Raw genomic sequence first — 15,220 nt, forward strand, 5'->3', positions numbered from 1 at the left:
TAACTGAAATTATTGAACTTTATGTATTTATTTGCACCGATCAAACCTAGATAGTGTTTGTATTTATTGCCACATGGATTAATATTCAAGTGATAATGTCGAGGGAGCCCAAAAAGTCATCATTAGTACTACTTTTCTTGTGTTTGTGTTTTCGAGTAGTATATAGAAAAAGAAAATCGATTCAACAGATTTAATGAAATGTTACACTCAGAGCTATTTAGAAGATATATATATATTGTAATTAAATAAAAAACCAGAAATTCGTAAATCATGCTCCAATGTATCATCATAAAGAGATGTTGGTCTCAGCAGAGGGAAAATGATAATAATAATCGATATAACACGAGACAAGTATTTGCACTCAAAACAAACACGGTACTCCTAAAAAAAAATATTGTTTTCATGAGAAAGAAGCTTTCATGTGAAATTGTAGACACGTTGTAATTGACATACATTGTCAGTGATCCTCTATTATGACATGATCGAAAGATGAATGTATATATGTGTCTAGGACGCCTTGAACAGAAATGAATGTATCTTTTCCTCTGTTCGTCTCCAATACAACCCCCTAAAAGGCAAGGGACCAATGCGTTGTTATATTTATACATTTTTTTTTCTTGTGTTAGGATCAGAGCGCAACGGGGATTTGCTTGGTTTATTGATAGTCTTTAATATAAACATATACATATCAAATGGCTATTAAAAGGGCTTATATTGGTATGTATCTCCTTACCAGAAACAACGAAATCTTACACTCGTACGCACACACACATTTGGTGCTATTTTAGATTGGTAATAGATATGTTAGAAAACTTTTTTTTTAAATTTTATTTTTATTTTTGCACCTCCGGCAGTGTTGATAGTGAAGGTAGCTGGGCGAGCAATTCATCGTTGGATGTCCTACACATTTAGGGCTGTTGAGCGAGGTCTTTTATTATTTTATTTTTTATTATATATTCATTAATTTAAACCTCCAACACATCAGCCAATAGTACGGTGTGGTATTATAAAAATCCTGGTAAAAAAAAAAGGGAAAAAGAACCCAGCTCCAAGAATGGCATCCCAAGGTATTCTTGAGCTATTGAAAAGGCACGACTGGTGGTTAAAACAGTTGTACAGATAATATTCATGTGATGAGCCTACAACACCTTTAGATCTACTTCAAGAGCTATTTGGGATTTGAAAGGTTATTGTTCGCAATTAGCCTTTACTACCCCGCAACTTCATAGTAGCAGATGAAGTAGTAAGGCATACAATGATCAATCGGAATATGCCTAGAATGGTATAATACAATCGACTCGTACAAGACCATAGTTTGATCATTTTAATTGGTGATACAAAACCTCTTCATGATAGCCGATTAATTCTTTCATATGTCTACTGGAATCTCGCTCGTACCCACTTTTGCTATGTCGTACTGAATAAACGAAAGATAAACTTTCATGTGAAACCCAAAGAAGTATAGCCCACGCGAGAAGAAGAAAAAAAATGCGCACGGTAACTTATGCTGACAGATGAATAATGAAACAGCTTGTCAATAAGATCACCATCCAACTCTTCTCTTTCCAATTTCATCTTTCAAAGCTCCACATTACTCTCATGCAACCTCAACAACCTCAACAGTCTCAACAATCTCAGCATCCCTTTCATTCTTGTCCTCTTCGTTCATCGTCTCTTCTTGTTGTGAGCAAACCCAAGCAGACAATTGTAACGGCCACCGACGATGTATTCACTCTACTTGGATACACACCTTCCCAGCTCATTGGACACCACATAGCTGTACTTGGCCTCAAGAAACAAAGCCAGCAACATCATTACCTCGCCAGACACGAATCTCAAAGCCAGGTCCAACTAGAAATCTGCATTCATTATGATCCTCTTAATACAGCTACCGAACTTGAATATTGGCTTATTCGCCCCATTCATACTCCTCTTCCCTCAGCTATAAGAGGCCAAACTTCAGATTGTTCGCTTACTGTCTTACGCCTCAGTCCATATGGAACAATCGAGCATGCCATGGCTTCTGAATGCCTTCATCAATCTGCCCATGAGCTGATAGGAAAGCCAATCATGTCTTTTGTTCATGCGGCAGATGTACATGCGTTATGTGAAGGTCTCAGCCAGACTACTCGGCAGATCTACCATACCTTTCGTATCCGATGGCTTACTTCCAACAAGTCCAAAGACACCCAGCACGAATGGATGACACTCACAGTTATGACAATGCGGCGTCGCCTTTCTTGTACATCACTTGACGATCCACTAACTAGACCTATATGTATTCTGCGACCTACTCGTTTCCCAGACCAGCCTATCCCATCAAGCCACACCTCCAATATATCACCAAGCATGTCTTCTGCATTCGATGCTCTCCAACTCGCACTCGAATGTTTACTCGAAATGCCTTCCTATCTAAGATTCGCGGTTGAAGGGGCACTTGGACAGGGAAGATCCTATATAGTTGACTATGCATCTCATGTGGTAGAGAGTATAATGGATATGATGGCTGATTGTTGCAGCCATACTACATCAAGAATTCCTGAGGCTGACCTAGGAAGCATTCATCCATCTACGACCACTGCAGCCAAGAGACGCACGGGAGCCGTCCAGGTGGTACGGGATGGCTACAAGATTGAGATTGTCCGGCTGGCCCACACGCTCGAAAATACTGAGAGAGGTTGTCGATCTCGCCGAGTTGCATTTGTGCAGGGTTTAAGACACTATGCAAACAAGAGTTTGGTCGTACAAAAATCGTTACGAGTATTGGAATTCACAGGACTTGTTGATCATCGAGCACGCTTGCTTGATTTCTTGGAGGAAGCATTTGCGGGAAGTTCTAATAGAGTAAGCAACACCCTTGTCTAAAAGCAAAACACATCATACAGCCACACAACCATACAGCCATACAACCATACATCCATTTCACTATATGTCCTTTTCTTGACAAAAGATTTGTATACCCCCTTGCATTCTATTGATTTTACTTTCTACCTATATTTCCCTTTTTTATTTTCCCTTTATTTTGCATGAGCATTTCATGTTGTATTTTCTTTTTCTATCTTGTACAGACGCATCTCCCTTTATTTTTCTTTATTTATTATATTATAACTACTTCCCCTAAAATACCATGCACTATGCTATGAACATCCATAAGAAAACAAGAGGTCTTATTCGAGGTCAATAATCATCATCATCACATAAACTTAAGCTGCACACATATGCTTGTAAATTAATAAAAAAATATCATATTAATCTGGACTACTAGTCATCTAGTTTAATTGCGTGTGTATGGGCAGGTGTGCTTGTGTGCTTGTGTAAATCAGTATTGATTGAACCACTTTGCATATTAGTTAACATTAGAGGGGCTTCAATCGGAGAATGTGAAATGCTTCTTTTCTTTACCATTTTTCCGAATCTATTTGGCTACTTTTATATCTATAACATATATTTCTCTAAATGTACGCAATATTTAAATGAAATAAATGGTATTTTAGCGGGAAAAAGAAAAGAGGTTTAGTACTGGACAAATATATATTTACAGAAAAGTATCGTTATTCCCAGAACCTGTTCCCATCTTCTTTTATTTTATTTTTGTCAGGAAATATACAGCCTTTAAAATATATTGACCGTTTTAATGGATCCAATTTGTCTATATTTAAATAAATCAAAAGAACGGGTAATCGCTAAATCCAGAGAAATGGAACGTGATTTTTTTTTTTTTTTTTTTTTTTTGCTTTTTATCACTATGGCAACAAGCTAGGATCTTTCGAAACAAAACAAAAAAAAGGAAGGAAAAGAAAAAGGAAAGGAAACACTATTACGCGAACCCTTTATTACTATTATCAATTTTATCTTTTATTCTTATTCTTATTACAAATTTTTATATAAACTGGAATACCAAGTATCATTATATACATATATAAAAGAGTATTGTATTATGCTTTTATATATTTATTCTGGTATTGCGTATTGCGCCGCTTCATGAGCTCAGAATATTCGGAACAGTTAAGAGTAGTACATTTGATCACAATACAAAAGTAAACCAAACACAAAATAACTAGAATTAAACAGGTTCCCAGCAAGATTATATACAGCTAAACATATTATACTTCTCTATGGTAACAAGCATTTTTTCTTCTTTGGTGACTCATTTATTACCAAGGATTATAAAGAAATCCATTTAAAAGAGAATAAGATAGATTTGTAATATTTGAAAAGAAAGACAGAAGCATCGAATCGGTAATGTTTAAACACCGGGATTTTAATTTGCAAAAAGCTGTGAAAGAAAGACATTATCCCCCAAGATTAATATGCTTTGGTTGATTTAATATCTAAGCATAGTTACACTTTGTACAAAAAATATTCTAGTAAATGGCTGTAACCAGTAGTAGCAGTAATAAGTGGGGTATAAACAGCTATATATCCTGAAAGACATAAAAGATTGAAGATGTTAACGGGTAAATGAAAAAGAAAAAAAAAAGTACGTGTGACACCTGGCACATTATAATTCAAGTGACTGGCAATACTTGACGTGGCTTGAAGGAAGATGAGCTTGTGGAGGGTGAGGTATTAGACTTGGTCAGCAGAGGTTGGACAAGAACAAGGCAAACCAAGATTTGTTACGGGCCAGATAAACTACCGTAGAGAAAAAAAGACAAAATAGTGGAAGAAATTATGGCCAAGATGTATATAATCTCCATTTTAATATTCTATTTTCTTGATGTCTCTTGATATCTTTAAGATGCTAAGTATTCAAGCTTTAAACGCATTGACTTCAGCTGTATTACATCACTTGATGAAGTAGAGGACACCGACGCGGCTGAGTGATTGGCGAATATGGACAAGAATGGAAGTTTGAAATGTATTATTAATGTATTAATGTATTAGGTTGGAACTGTTTCCCTCTTCCCAATAGACATAGTCATGCGATATAACTTTATGACTAGAGTTTTAGACTTGCTGCTATCTCATATGATCCAGCCCTGAAGCATACTACAAAAGGCAGTAATGTAAGCTTTTGAGCCCTGGGATATCTGAGATCAAAATATTCATTCTCTTTCTATATAGCTTTCTTGCTTACACATTCCTTACCTTTTCGTTTGAAATGTCCAAAGCTGTACGACTGTGGCGCAAAACACAGTCAGTGCTACGTCGAAACAAGATCCTTCGGTTGAGTGACCATAAGAGAGACACAAAGAAAGAGACATCAAGGCATTCTAAAATAAAAGGTAATATTCTCCTAATTGCAAGCAATAAAATAAAATACCAATGAAATAAAACAAAACAAAGCCTATTTGTTCGCACCACACAGCAATTTATGCTCTTAACCATATACGCATATTAGTTTCTCCTCATCTTCTTCTTATATATATTAAAAATAACTCACAAAGCTAATAACTTTTGATCCCTAGCTCTGCTAATGAAGGATTGACCATCTTTTGGGATGGACTTCATACTTTATTTTCAAGATCCGACAAACCATTCAAGGTCAAGTACTCTCCGCCTTTGCTCTCCTTTTTACTTTCCTGCTCTTCCACTTTTCACTCCTTTGGTCGATGTTCGAGAAGGCGCCCCAGACATTAAAGAGTTCCCTGCATACAGTTGTCGACAATGCGAAAGAATATCTAGCTGACGTGTGCTTCAGATTTGCTCATGGCGATATTTGGGCTCATCGTGGTGAGTTAACACAAGCTCATTTGCCATTCCCCTACCATTCCCCCCCTCTCTCTTTCTCTCTTTTATACACACACATATAAATTATATGGCATTTTGTCATTTGGTCATCTAATTCCTCGGTTCTTAGCCATTCTACTCGCACGCGTTCCTCTAAAGGTGAGGCAACAACTGATGCCCACCCTAGATCACAATGTAAATGAAACATGTCTCATGATCAACCTGTCCAAAGAAATCTCGCCATTGCTCTTCCAGTCACTCCTTAGATTTTGGTACACCTCCGAGTTGTATTCACCCTCGTCATTCGAATACAATTCGTCTACTACATCAATAAGCAGTACCCCCGCAACATCTGCAACTACAAGTACAGCCAGCTCATTATCGATCCTTAGTTCCCTTGAAGATATCCCTGGAATAATCACAAACGAATCCGAGATGTTGAAAGAACGCAAGGTTTTAGAAGAGAGACTAGCAGTCGGACTGTTGCCTGTCCATGACGACAAAGAAACCGATTATGACCAGTTAGTTAAAGATTTAACAAATATGTCCAAGACTGAACTTGGGTCGGACGTAACCTTAAATCTCTTCCCTGCATCTGTGTATGCACTCCATTCTCCCGGAGACCGTAAAGGAATTCTACGCGACACATCGGAAGGCGGATTAGGGTCGTCTTTAGCCGCACATCGCTTCATATTGGCTGCCCGATCTTCATATTTTTACGCCATGTTCTGCACCGACTTTAGGGAATCGTCTTCATCCACTATCCATCTCACAGACGATATATTCTCACCTTGGATATTGCATGTACTCGTTCATTACTTCTACACAGATTCTATCGTCGTACCTCCTCTGCCATCAACTGCCTTACTAGCCTCCCCAGTCCAGCAACGTTTATCTCACAAGAAACACTCTTTAAGAGTGCTACAGAAAACATTTTATGCTGCAGACTATCTTGGGCACGCCAGCTGTGCTGGTCAGGCTGTATTGCATGAGATGTCTGTTATTTGCCACGACTTTAAATGTGCATGTGCTGACTGCAGTGCCATTTTACCATCAATGTTATTGTTTGCCCACAAAAACAAAGCGAGTGTGCCAATCATGCTGCCAGGTCTCATGTCACTCTACACAGATCCAGTGAGGTTACTGGCTCCCTTGTGGGCAGCAAAGCCGTTTTCTATTCTAGTAGGATCAATGGCACCCACCGCAGTTGATCTGGTTGAACCAGAATCAACCATCTTTAGCAAGGCACCAGCTACAGACGACCAACCTACATTCATCAAAGATATGTCTGAACTGACAATTGCAAATATTACTAAGCACAATTCTATCCATGTTCTTCACTCTCTTCATCTCTGTTTATCCCTCATACGTGGTCACGATCCTCTTTCGCATTGGTCAGCCCCTGCTTACGATCTACTCCAGCCGGTCGTCCGTCATACGGTGGCAATGATATCACAAAATTTTGATTACTATTGTGTAGAGTATCCTATCCTGTTGTCCTGTGTAGATGGCATCGGATTCGGATTCTCCGTAGACTTTCTCGAATTTCTTCTCACCCGAGTGCTCGAAGACGGTATCCAGGATGCCAACGCGGGAATAGTTTATCAGGGTATTATACGTGATCTTGTTGGCCGCCAAGAGGTTGTAAAAAATGTTGCTGTCGATGATGTGCTTATCAGTGCAAGACAACGATGTGCTGCATATATTGCTCGCCGATGGACAAGCATCAAGGCCCAGCGCGGATTTAGAAAACTCGACAAAGAAACTCTTCAAAAGATGTCCGCTGATATTGGAGTACCATATCGTGCCCTTAGTCGTCCATTTGATTCAGACTTCTCGGCCATTTTCAGTTTTAAGCCCAAAGCAGCCAAAGCAGCTCTCAAATCAAAGATGTCAGAGGTCGATAACAGCTCCACTCTATTCAAGACCTTGAGTCACACCCCTGGTTCCAATCGTCGTCTGTCCCTCGGTAACCTCCGTCCTCAGCGTTCCAATGGTGCTCTTAATGCCAAAGCCAGTCTGGATGCCAGTAGAATGCCAACACGTCCTAGATCCCATTCTACAGAATCAGTAAAGATAAATAGCATAAATGGTCATTATGTTAACCAGACCTCTATGGATGCCATGTCCAGTCAGCCCCTTATCCATCTTCTCTCTCTCGAGACCAAGGCACGACACCAAGCACAAGAAGGTTCATTTGAATCACCGACACAGCACCGCCGTAACTCTGTCCGTTCGCTGGCCGACGAACTACTGCCGATGGATGTTGTGCCAATTGTTGTGTCACCACCTGGTCCAAGTGCCGCTTCCGTGCCACGAGTGACACGGCTGACATTTGAAATTCCTACCACTCCCCTCCGTGCCAAATCGCCTGTCACTTCTTACCTATCAACTCCTCAGGGATCGCGTAGAAGAGCACGATCTCCTCGCCGGCACAGATGGAACATTGGAAGCGAGAGTGAGGATGAAGATCTTAGAGTGACACCTGTGATCGGTGCTAAGGTTGAGCTTTTGCGTAGACCGCTACCCACACTTGGTAAAATCAAGTACATTGGCCCAGTGAGTTTTTCAAAGGGTACTTGGGTAGGTGTTGAGTTGGAGAGTCGTTTAGGTAACATGGATGGCTCTGTTGATGGCATACGTTACTTCCAAACCGATGCTCAGAGGGGTGTTTTTGTGAAGCCCGACGATTATAAGATTCTTTCTATGCCTGTGTAAAGTCACCTTTGTCATTCATTAGTCGTTCAGGAACCATTACTCTCTTTCTCTCTTTCTCTTCTTCCTTTTATAGCTGTTACGCTCTGTTTATTTTATTCCCTTTCTGTGATCAATACCCTTACTTTCTCTTTATTCTTCTTTATATATCAATTTACCTCTGTATATGTGACACTTTCCTTTCATTTAACCTTCAATTGAATACCCCCATTTCAAATTCCCATTTTCGAGGACAGCTTTTCCTTCTTGTGTGGCTTAGTATCATCGCCGAATAAAGCAAAAAAAAACTGGCCCCCGCCAACACTACTTTCCCCTTTAATCCACAACCATGGCCACCGTTTTTAAAGCAGCAGAGAAAGCAATTGCCAAGAGCGATGGCTCTAGCAAGACAAAAGACAAACGTGCCAACAAGCAGCGTGTGATGTTGCTGTCCTCGCGTGGTGTCAACTTCCGGTAAATATATGAAATAAAAAACAACAACTTAGATCGCTCGTTCTCATCGCAGCTTTATATTCATTGAATTAATTATAGTCACCGTCATTTGCTCACCGATCTCGAAGGCTTTTTGCCCCACTCCAAAAAGGATGCCAAGCTCGATACAAAGAACAACCTTTATGTACTTAACGAACTTGCTGAGCTCAACAACTGCAACAACGCTATCTTTTTCGAAGTACGCAAGCGACAGGATCTCTACCTGTGGATGTCCAAAACACCTAATGGTCCTTCCGTAAAATTCCATGTACAGAACTGTAAGTTTGGAAAAAACAAAAAAAAGTCGAAGAAAATATTGCAGAGACGATAAAATAATATAGAGCTAAATAAACTAACTGTGTTTTGGATATACAGTACATACTATGGATGAGCTCAAGATGACTGGTAACTGTCTCAAGGGTTCCCGCCATGTCTTGTCATTTGATAAAACCTTTGATTCTGCACCCCACTGGTCTTTGTTGAAGGAGTTGCTTGCACAGGTTTTCAACGTCCCTAAGGGCTCACGGAGATCCAAGCCTTTTATCGACCACGTCTTGTCTTTCTCAATTGTCGATAACCGTATCTGGTTCAGAAACTACCAGGTAAGAATGATAAGCTGGCTACAAAAAAAAAGAGAAAAATAAAACTTATATTTTATATTATTATTATTTTCTTTAAAAAAAGATTGTCGAGAAGAACCAGTTAAACACTCCTGGCTGCACAACATTAGACAAGGGTGATATCTCGCTCATTGAGATCGGTCCTCGTTTCTGCTTGACAACAATTCGTATCTTTGAAGGTTCCTTTGGTGGACCCACTGTCTTTGAGAACCCTGAATTCGTCCATCCCAACTTCGTAAGTCATCTCATGAATGAAAAAACAGTTTTCTTTTGTTGGGTTGTGGGTATTATGAGCAAATTTGGTCTTACAACTATTTTACTCTTTTTAGATCCGTGCCTCTGTCCGTAAGGAGAAGCTGAAGAAGTATCAGGACAGACAAAAGTCAATCGAGACACGCAAGGTCCGTGTCAAGGAAGCCGAGGGTCAGGAGAGCGAGTTGAGCGACAAGAGAGTGTTCGAGTAAAACCAAAAACAAAACTGTTAAATAAATTCAAATGTTCTATTATATATATATAAATTTCTAAAAAAAATGATAATAATAATGAAATTCAAATGGCCAATTTGTTATACAGCCTGGATTAAGTGATAAGAGGATTTGCCTACACGCAGAACGCAGACTTCATTATCAATCCAGTCAGCCTCTGTCACTTTGTAACGAGGATCTATAACACGGACATTGTTGATATACATTCCACCAGCCTTAATTTTCTTTTGTGCCTCAGCTAAAAGAACAAGTATAAAGATTGGTGAACAAATATTATGCTTTGTGAAAAGGGTATTACTTACACTTTGACTGCGTGGCATTGGCAAGAGTTGCAAGAACATCGAGTCCGCACGATTCTATTTTGGACCGCTCAAACTTAGCCAGGCGGCTAGAGTCATCCTTGAAAGCGTCAAGAATCTCTCTACCGGTCAGGGTGCTCAAGTCACCACCAAACAACACTTGACTAGCCGTCTTTGCTTTCTGGACACCCTCACCTAGGATTATGTAAAGCGCCCAATTAGTTGTCGGCATTCACAATCCAAACATGTTCTTTAAATATTCAAACTCACGTCCATGAACTAGTTCAGTAGTTTCCATAGCGAGCTTCTCTTGAGCAATACGCTTTTCAGGGTTGGCCTATTGCACCCACACATTATGGAAGAAGTTATTATTTCGATTGTATTAATTTCTTTCCTTTTATTTTGTTTCCTTACTTGATGGGACTTTATGATATCATCAATCTCTTGTTGGTTCAAAAGTGTAAACATGGACAGGTATTTCCCAACGTCTGCATCAGCGGTTTTCATGAAGAACTATATATAAAAATATTCTATAGTAATAAGTATAAAATATAACTTTATTTTACACCATTTTTTTATTCTTTCTTCTTTTACCTGGTAAAAATCAAAAATGCTAGTCATCGACTCATTAAGCCAGACTGCGTTACCAGCAGATTTTCCAAACTTATCACCAGAAGAAGTCAAAAGAAGAGGAATGGTAATACCATACGCCTTTTCTATTTCTTCAGATTCTCCTTGATCTTTTTTTCTGTTAATCATATCAATTCCAGCCGTGATATTTCCCCACTGATCACTGCCACCAATCTTGTTTTTTTTTACATAAAAAAAAGTCCACAAAGACAAAATAAATACATGTATAAATACATAGTTATATGCATACATATAAATTACCTGAATACGGCAACCATGATATTTATGCAAGTACCAAAAATCGTAAGCCTGCAGCAGTTGATACGAGAACTCAGTGAAACTGATGCCCTGAGTAGTTTCGATCCGGGATTTGACACTAATTAAAACAGAAAAATATTCGTATTCTCAATTTTTTTTTCATACTAACTTCCTTGATTATCTGACATACCTCTCTTTAGCCAGCATAGTGTTAACACGAGCATACCGCCCAACATTACCCAAGAACTCGAGTGCATTCATTGAACTGAACCATTCATAGTTGTTCAACACCTTTGGGGTGACACCAGTTCCACTAAATCCACGACGATTGGCATACTTATTTCCATTGGAGAAGAAGCGATGAATCTGTTCTTCAATACCCGCTACATTCACCCGGAGAATGTCTTCTGACAGTGGAATACGTTCAGAGCTACGCCCTGAAGGATCCCCGATGCTACCTGTTGCACCGCCAACCTAGATAAATAAATAAAACATAAACACCCCCACCCCCACACAAATCCAAAATAAAATAAAATAAAATAAGATAAAATCAGTCCTAACTCCAAGTAAATATAGAGCAGTAAAAACTTGTGATTTCTTTGTAAACTCATGTGCTTAATTTCATTAATTGATCTCACAAGGGCAATGGTCTGATGGCCACGGATTTGGAAATGTAGTAGACCCATGAGTGTAACAAGATTACCAAGGTGGAGACTTTTGGCAGTCGGGTCTACACCACAGTATATAGCAGTGGATGTTTCTGTGTGTTGAGATATTTCAGGACTGATGTGCAGATCATGTATCAGAAAAAGAGAAAGAGGAAGAGAGAGAGAGAAACATTATATTTATTATTATGAGCAGTCCAGTATAAGAATAATTGTTTATGTATGTATGTATGCATGTATATATAAAAGTGTGTGTATATGTGTGTGTATGTAGTGAAAAAATAAAGATAAAGATAAATATAAATATAAATATAAATAAATGTTTTAAGCAGTTTTCTTGCCTTGTGAGGTTGGCTACAAGACCACGTTGGGTCATGTCAGTAATGACATTGCTATTTGTAGAATACTTCAAAGTAGTAAGGGATCTATTCAACAGTAGCACAGTTGGTCTCAGTAATGACAGACGAGAGGAAAACATCCTGAGCCAAAATAGGAAAAGAGAGAGGGGTACTGTCAAATAACAAAAACAAAAATTGTACTCATTCGTTTTTCCTTTATCATACACTCCGATGACGTCTCTGTAGAGATTTCATATAAAAATGTCTTCTCTATCTATAATTCTACGCATACACACACATACCCACACACACATACACACGCCTATTTATATACTTTCTTTATCTTGATTTAATGAATAAAGACTAGTTCTGTAGCAGACTGTGTACTACATGTGACACACGGAGATTCTTAAGATCAGTGTAGGTTTGTCCAGTACCAACAAAATAAATGGGCTGTCCAGTAATATATGTCATGGATAATGCAGCTCCAACCTAATAAATACACCGAGTTTTCAGTATGCTACATGTGAAAAGCACAATAACATTAAAATCATTACCTTGTCATCAATTGTGTCAAACTTTGTCAGAATCATGCCATCGATATGGCGTGGATTCTGCAAACCCGAGAAATCCTTAAGAGCTTGGTTGAATTTGGTCAGTTGATCAACAGCCTCATTTCCAACCAAAGCTTCTCCCACAAATATAATCTTGTCTGGATTGTTTACTGAAACAAGCTTCGCAAGTGCACGCATCAGAGGCTCATTGTCCTGCATACGCCCAGCAGTATCGATCAGCACCACATCAAATCGATTAGCAGTAGCTATGATCCAGATATTTAAGGTTAGGCATCAAATAAAAAGATAATGATATCAGAAACCAACACATTCGCCAACGCCGAGATACTTTACCATAACTAATAGCATCTTTGGCAATTCCAGCAGAGTCTTTTCCATAGCCTCTCTCAAACAACTCAACCACACCACCGCCACTAGTCTGAAGGGCTCTTAGGTTACGTGCATGGACTCGTAGCTGCTCAACCGCACCACTTCTGAAAGTATCACAAGCAGCGATCAGAACTTTGCAATTATTTTGCAACAACCAGAAGCACACCTTGCTGAGATTGGTAGACTAATAGTATTTGTATTGGTTAATTTATTATCAATACAGCCATGCGACAATTGATTCAGAGCTACCTTTCCAACACCATTAACACCAATGAATGAAATCACATATGGTCTTCCTTCCGCTCTTGTTTGTTCAATATCTCTCAAAATATCCAATGATGTCTTTGGAGTCAAAATTCGCTTTAATGCGGTTTCCATACTATTCTTTACAGCAGTAGACACACCTATAGCAGAAATCAGTTTTATATAATCAGTAAAAACCAACACATCATATTTTGACGAGTAGCCCTTACGTTCAAAACCACCTAGTTTCTTGCCCATCAAACTTGATCTAACACTTTGACAGAGATGCTCCGCAATTTCACTTGCCACATTCTTATTGATCAAATGCTCTTTCATTGTTGCCAACACAGGATCAAGGGTCTCGGCTGATAATTCTCTTTGGCCAGTAATGTTCTTGAGGAAAGAGAAAATACCACCGCTGGAGGATGATGCTTTTCCTTCCTCTTCCTCTTCCTCTTCATCTTCAGACTCTAGGACATCCTGGACCTCGTAAATTCCATCCTTGTTCTTACTGCCCAACTTGCTTTGATCCATAAACTGAGCCGCAACAGTATCAGCATCGAGAGAATCGTCGTCTTCAGTCTTTTCCTTTGAATAATCCAATGTCTCCATTTCTCCTCGAGAGATTTGACCTTCCCACACACGAGCTTGCTTTTGGGATTTCTTCTTTTTACCAGTATTGTCACTTTATACACAAACATCCATGTTATTTATTGCCGAACTTCTTCGTTACAGCCTTATATTGACATACTCGTTCATATCCGGTGAAGGTGCAGGCGAGGTCTTTGCAGATACACGACCGCCCTTTCTGTTCTTGATACCTCCTCTTCCTCCAGATTGTAATTTGAGTGCTTTGATATTTTTTGTGATTTCATCCTCATCCACGGTGCGAGATGCTGTAGCTAACAGTTGAGTATTACTTGTTGCTACTTTTGATCCCTTGAGAGTATTTTCAAACTTTTTTGTCTCCTCGAATTTTCGTGGTGCTCGAGGTCGGTTCTAGAAAAGTGATTAGCTGCTGCTTTTGTACAAAAGAAAGTTGGATATCTTCAATTTTCGTATCCATATTCTTTTTTTTATACGTAATTCTCCATACACATACACACAAACGGCTATTATCTAAAGACAGCGTATCTTACTTACTGCGTATTTTTCTTCGAGTTGTTTTAATACTTTTGAGAACACAGGTTCAAATTCATTATAGTCGGCACTTATGCCCTGGTTGTCGCCAATTACTGAAGAATACATATCCAGGAACAAGCGTTTGACTGTCTCGAGAAGTTCATCGATATAAGCAAGCTGTAAGATTTTTTGGTATGCAACCTTTTACACACATACACAGAAAGACAGAAAGACAAACAGACAGGTAGAGATAGAGATAATCAAAGAAAAAAAAATCCATCAATAATGTGCTTATATACACATAGGAGAAAGTTGATAGAGGTTTACCACAAACACGAGGTCAACCTCATTGGCAAATGTCCATCTGAGTGCATAATTGTCCTTTGAGTAGGAAACGGTGCCTGCCCGTTCCTCAATTAGGACATTCTTAATGAGAGCATCTACAGGTGCACCTGAAAGAGGCGCGTAAGATTTTTGCCAGAGAACAAAGCCGCCCTTTGTTAAGATAGAGAAATGGTCAAGCATGATGATCAGATGAAACGAGATGTGCAGTGAAGTTGCGGAGTAGATTTGATTATAGTTTGGGGATAATAAGGTGACTGCACAAAACCTTTGACGAGATAAAACAAAAAGGATCGACGTTCATTGGTGCAACATTTCCCAAAGAATTGTATAGTTTGTGTACTAGCAATGCTTTATTGTGCGATAATATAGGATTATTTTTTTGTAGGATGAATTGGAAAGGTATTTATATATA

General features: G+C 39.0%; 5 protein-coding genes across 5 annotated transcripts; 3 read left to right on the plus strand and 2 right to left on the minus strand.

Annotated features, from left to right (window-relative positions):
- Positions 1-1,521: 1,521 nt before the first annotated feature.
- Positions 1,522-4,061, plus strand: PHYBLDRAFT_59955 (hypothetical protein; the record flags this gene model as incomplete). Its single annotated transcript, XM_018440582.1, has 2 exons — positions 1,522-2,844; positions 3,927-4,061. The coding sequence occupies 2 exons, from the start codon at positions 1,522-1,524 to the stop codon at positions 4,059-4,061; spliced, it is 1,458 nt and encodes a 485-aa protein (XP_018294461.1).
- A 1,043-nt stretch (positions 4,062-5,104) lies between these two features.
- On the plus strand, positions 5,105-8,686 carry PHYBLDRAFT_76118 (hypothetical protein; the record flags this gene model as incomplete). Its single annotated transcript, XM_018443123.1, has 3 exons — positions 5,105-5,228; positions 5,488-5,676; positions 5,804-8,686. The coding sequence occupies 3 exons, from the start codon at positions 5,105-5,107 to the stop codon at positions 8,389-8,391; spliced, it is 2,901 nt and encodes a 966-aa protein (XP_018294462.1). The 3' UTR covers positions 8,392-8,686.
- A 30-nt stretch (positions 8,687-8,716) lies between these two features.
- PHYBLDRAFT_132442 (hypothetical protein) lies at positions 8,717-9,988 on the plus strand (the record flags this gene model as incomplete). The annotated part of the gene is made up of 5 exons (XM_018429496.1): positions 8,717-8,841; positions 8,920-9,137; positions 9,235-9,461; positions 9,544-9,714; positions 9,809-9,988. The coding sequence occupies 5 exons, from the start codon at positions 8,717-8,719 to the stop codon at positions 9,941-9,943; spliced, it is 876 nt and encodes a 291-aa protein (XP_018294463.1). The 3' UTR covers positions 9,944-9,988.
- Positions 9,989-10,044: 56 nt separating this feature from the next.
- PHYBLDRAFT_109741 (hypothetical protein) lies at positions 10,045-11,957 on the minus strand (the record flags this gene model as incomplete). The annotated part of the gene is made up of 8 exons (XM_018428133.1): positions 10,045-10,202; positions 10,267-10,458; positions 10,534-10,600; positions 10,678-10,776; positions 10,858-11,067; positions 11,155-11,269; positions 11,342-11,625; positions 11,790-11,957. Coding segments are annotated over 8 exons (1,293 nt in total), but the record flags the coding sequence as incomplete, so codon positions are not given.
- Positions 11,958-12,486: 529 nt separating this feature from the next.
- PHYBLDRAFT_177254 (hypothetical protein) lies at positions 12,487-14,988 on the minus strand (the record flags this gene model as incomplete). Its single annotated transcript, XM_018437866.1, has 8 exons — positions 12,487-12,646; positions 12,712-12,974; positions 13,063-13,282; positions 13,348-13,502; positions 13,572-14,026; positions 14,093-14,340; positions 14,485-14,664; positions 14,791-14,988. 8 exons carry the CDS (start codon positions 14,986-14,988, stop codon positions 12,518-12,520), a joined length of 1,848 nt encoding a protein of 615 aa, XP_018294465.1. The 3' UTR covers positions 12,487-12,517.
- Between the last annotated feature and the right edge of the window lie 232 nt (positions 14,989-15,220).

Source organism: Phycomyces blakesleeanus, assembly GCF_001638985.1.
Source record: "Phycomyces blakesleeanus NRRL 1555(-) unplaced genomic scaffold PHYBLscaffold_6, whole genome shotgun sequence".
Lineage (NCBI taxonomy): Eukaryota > Fungi > Mucoromycota > Mucoromycetes > Mucorales > Phycomycetaceae > Phycomyces > Phycomyces blakesleeanus.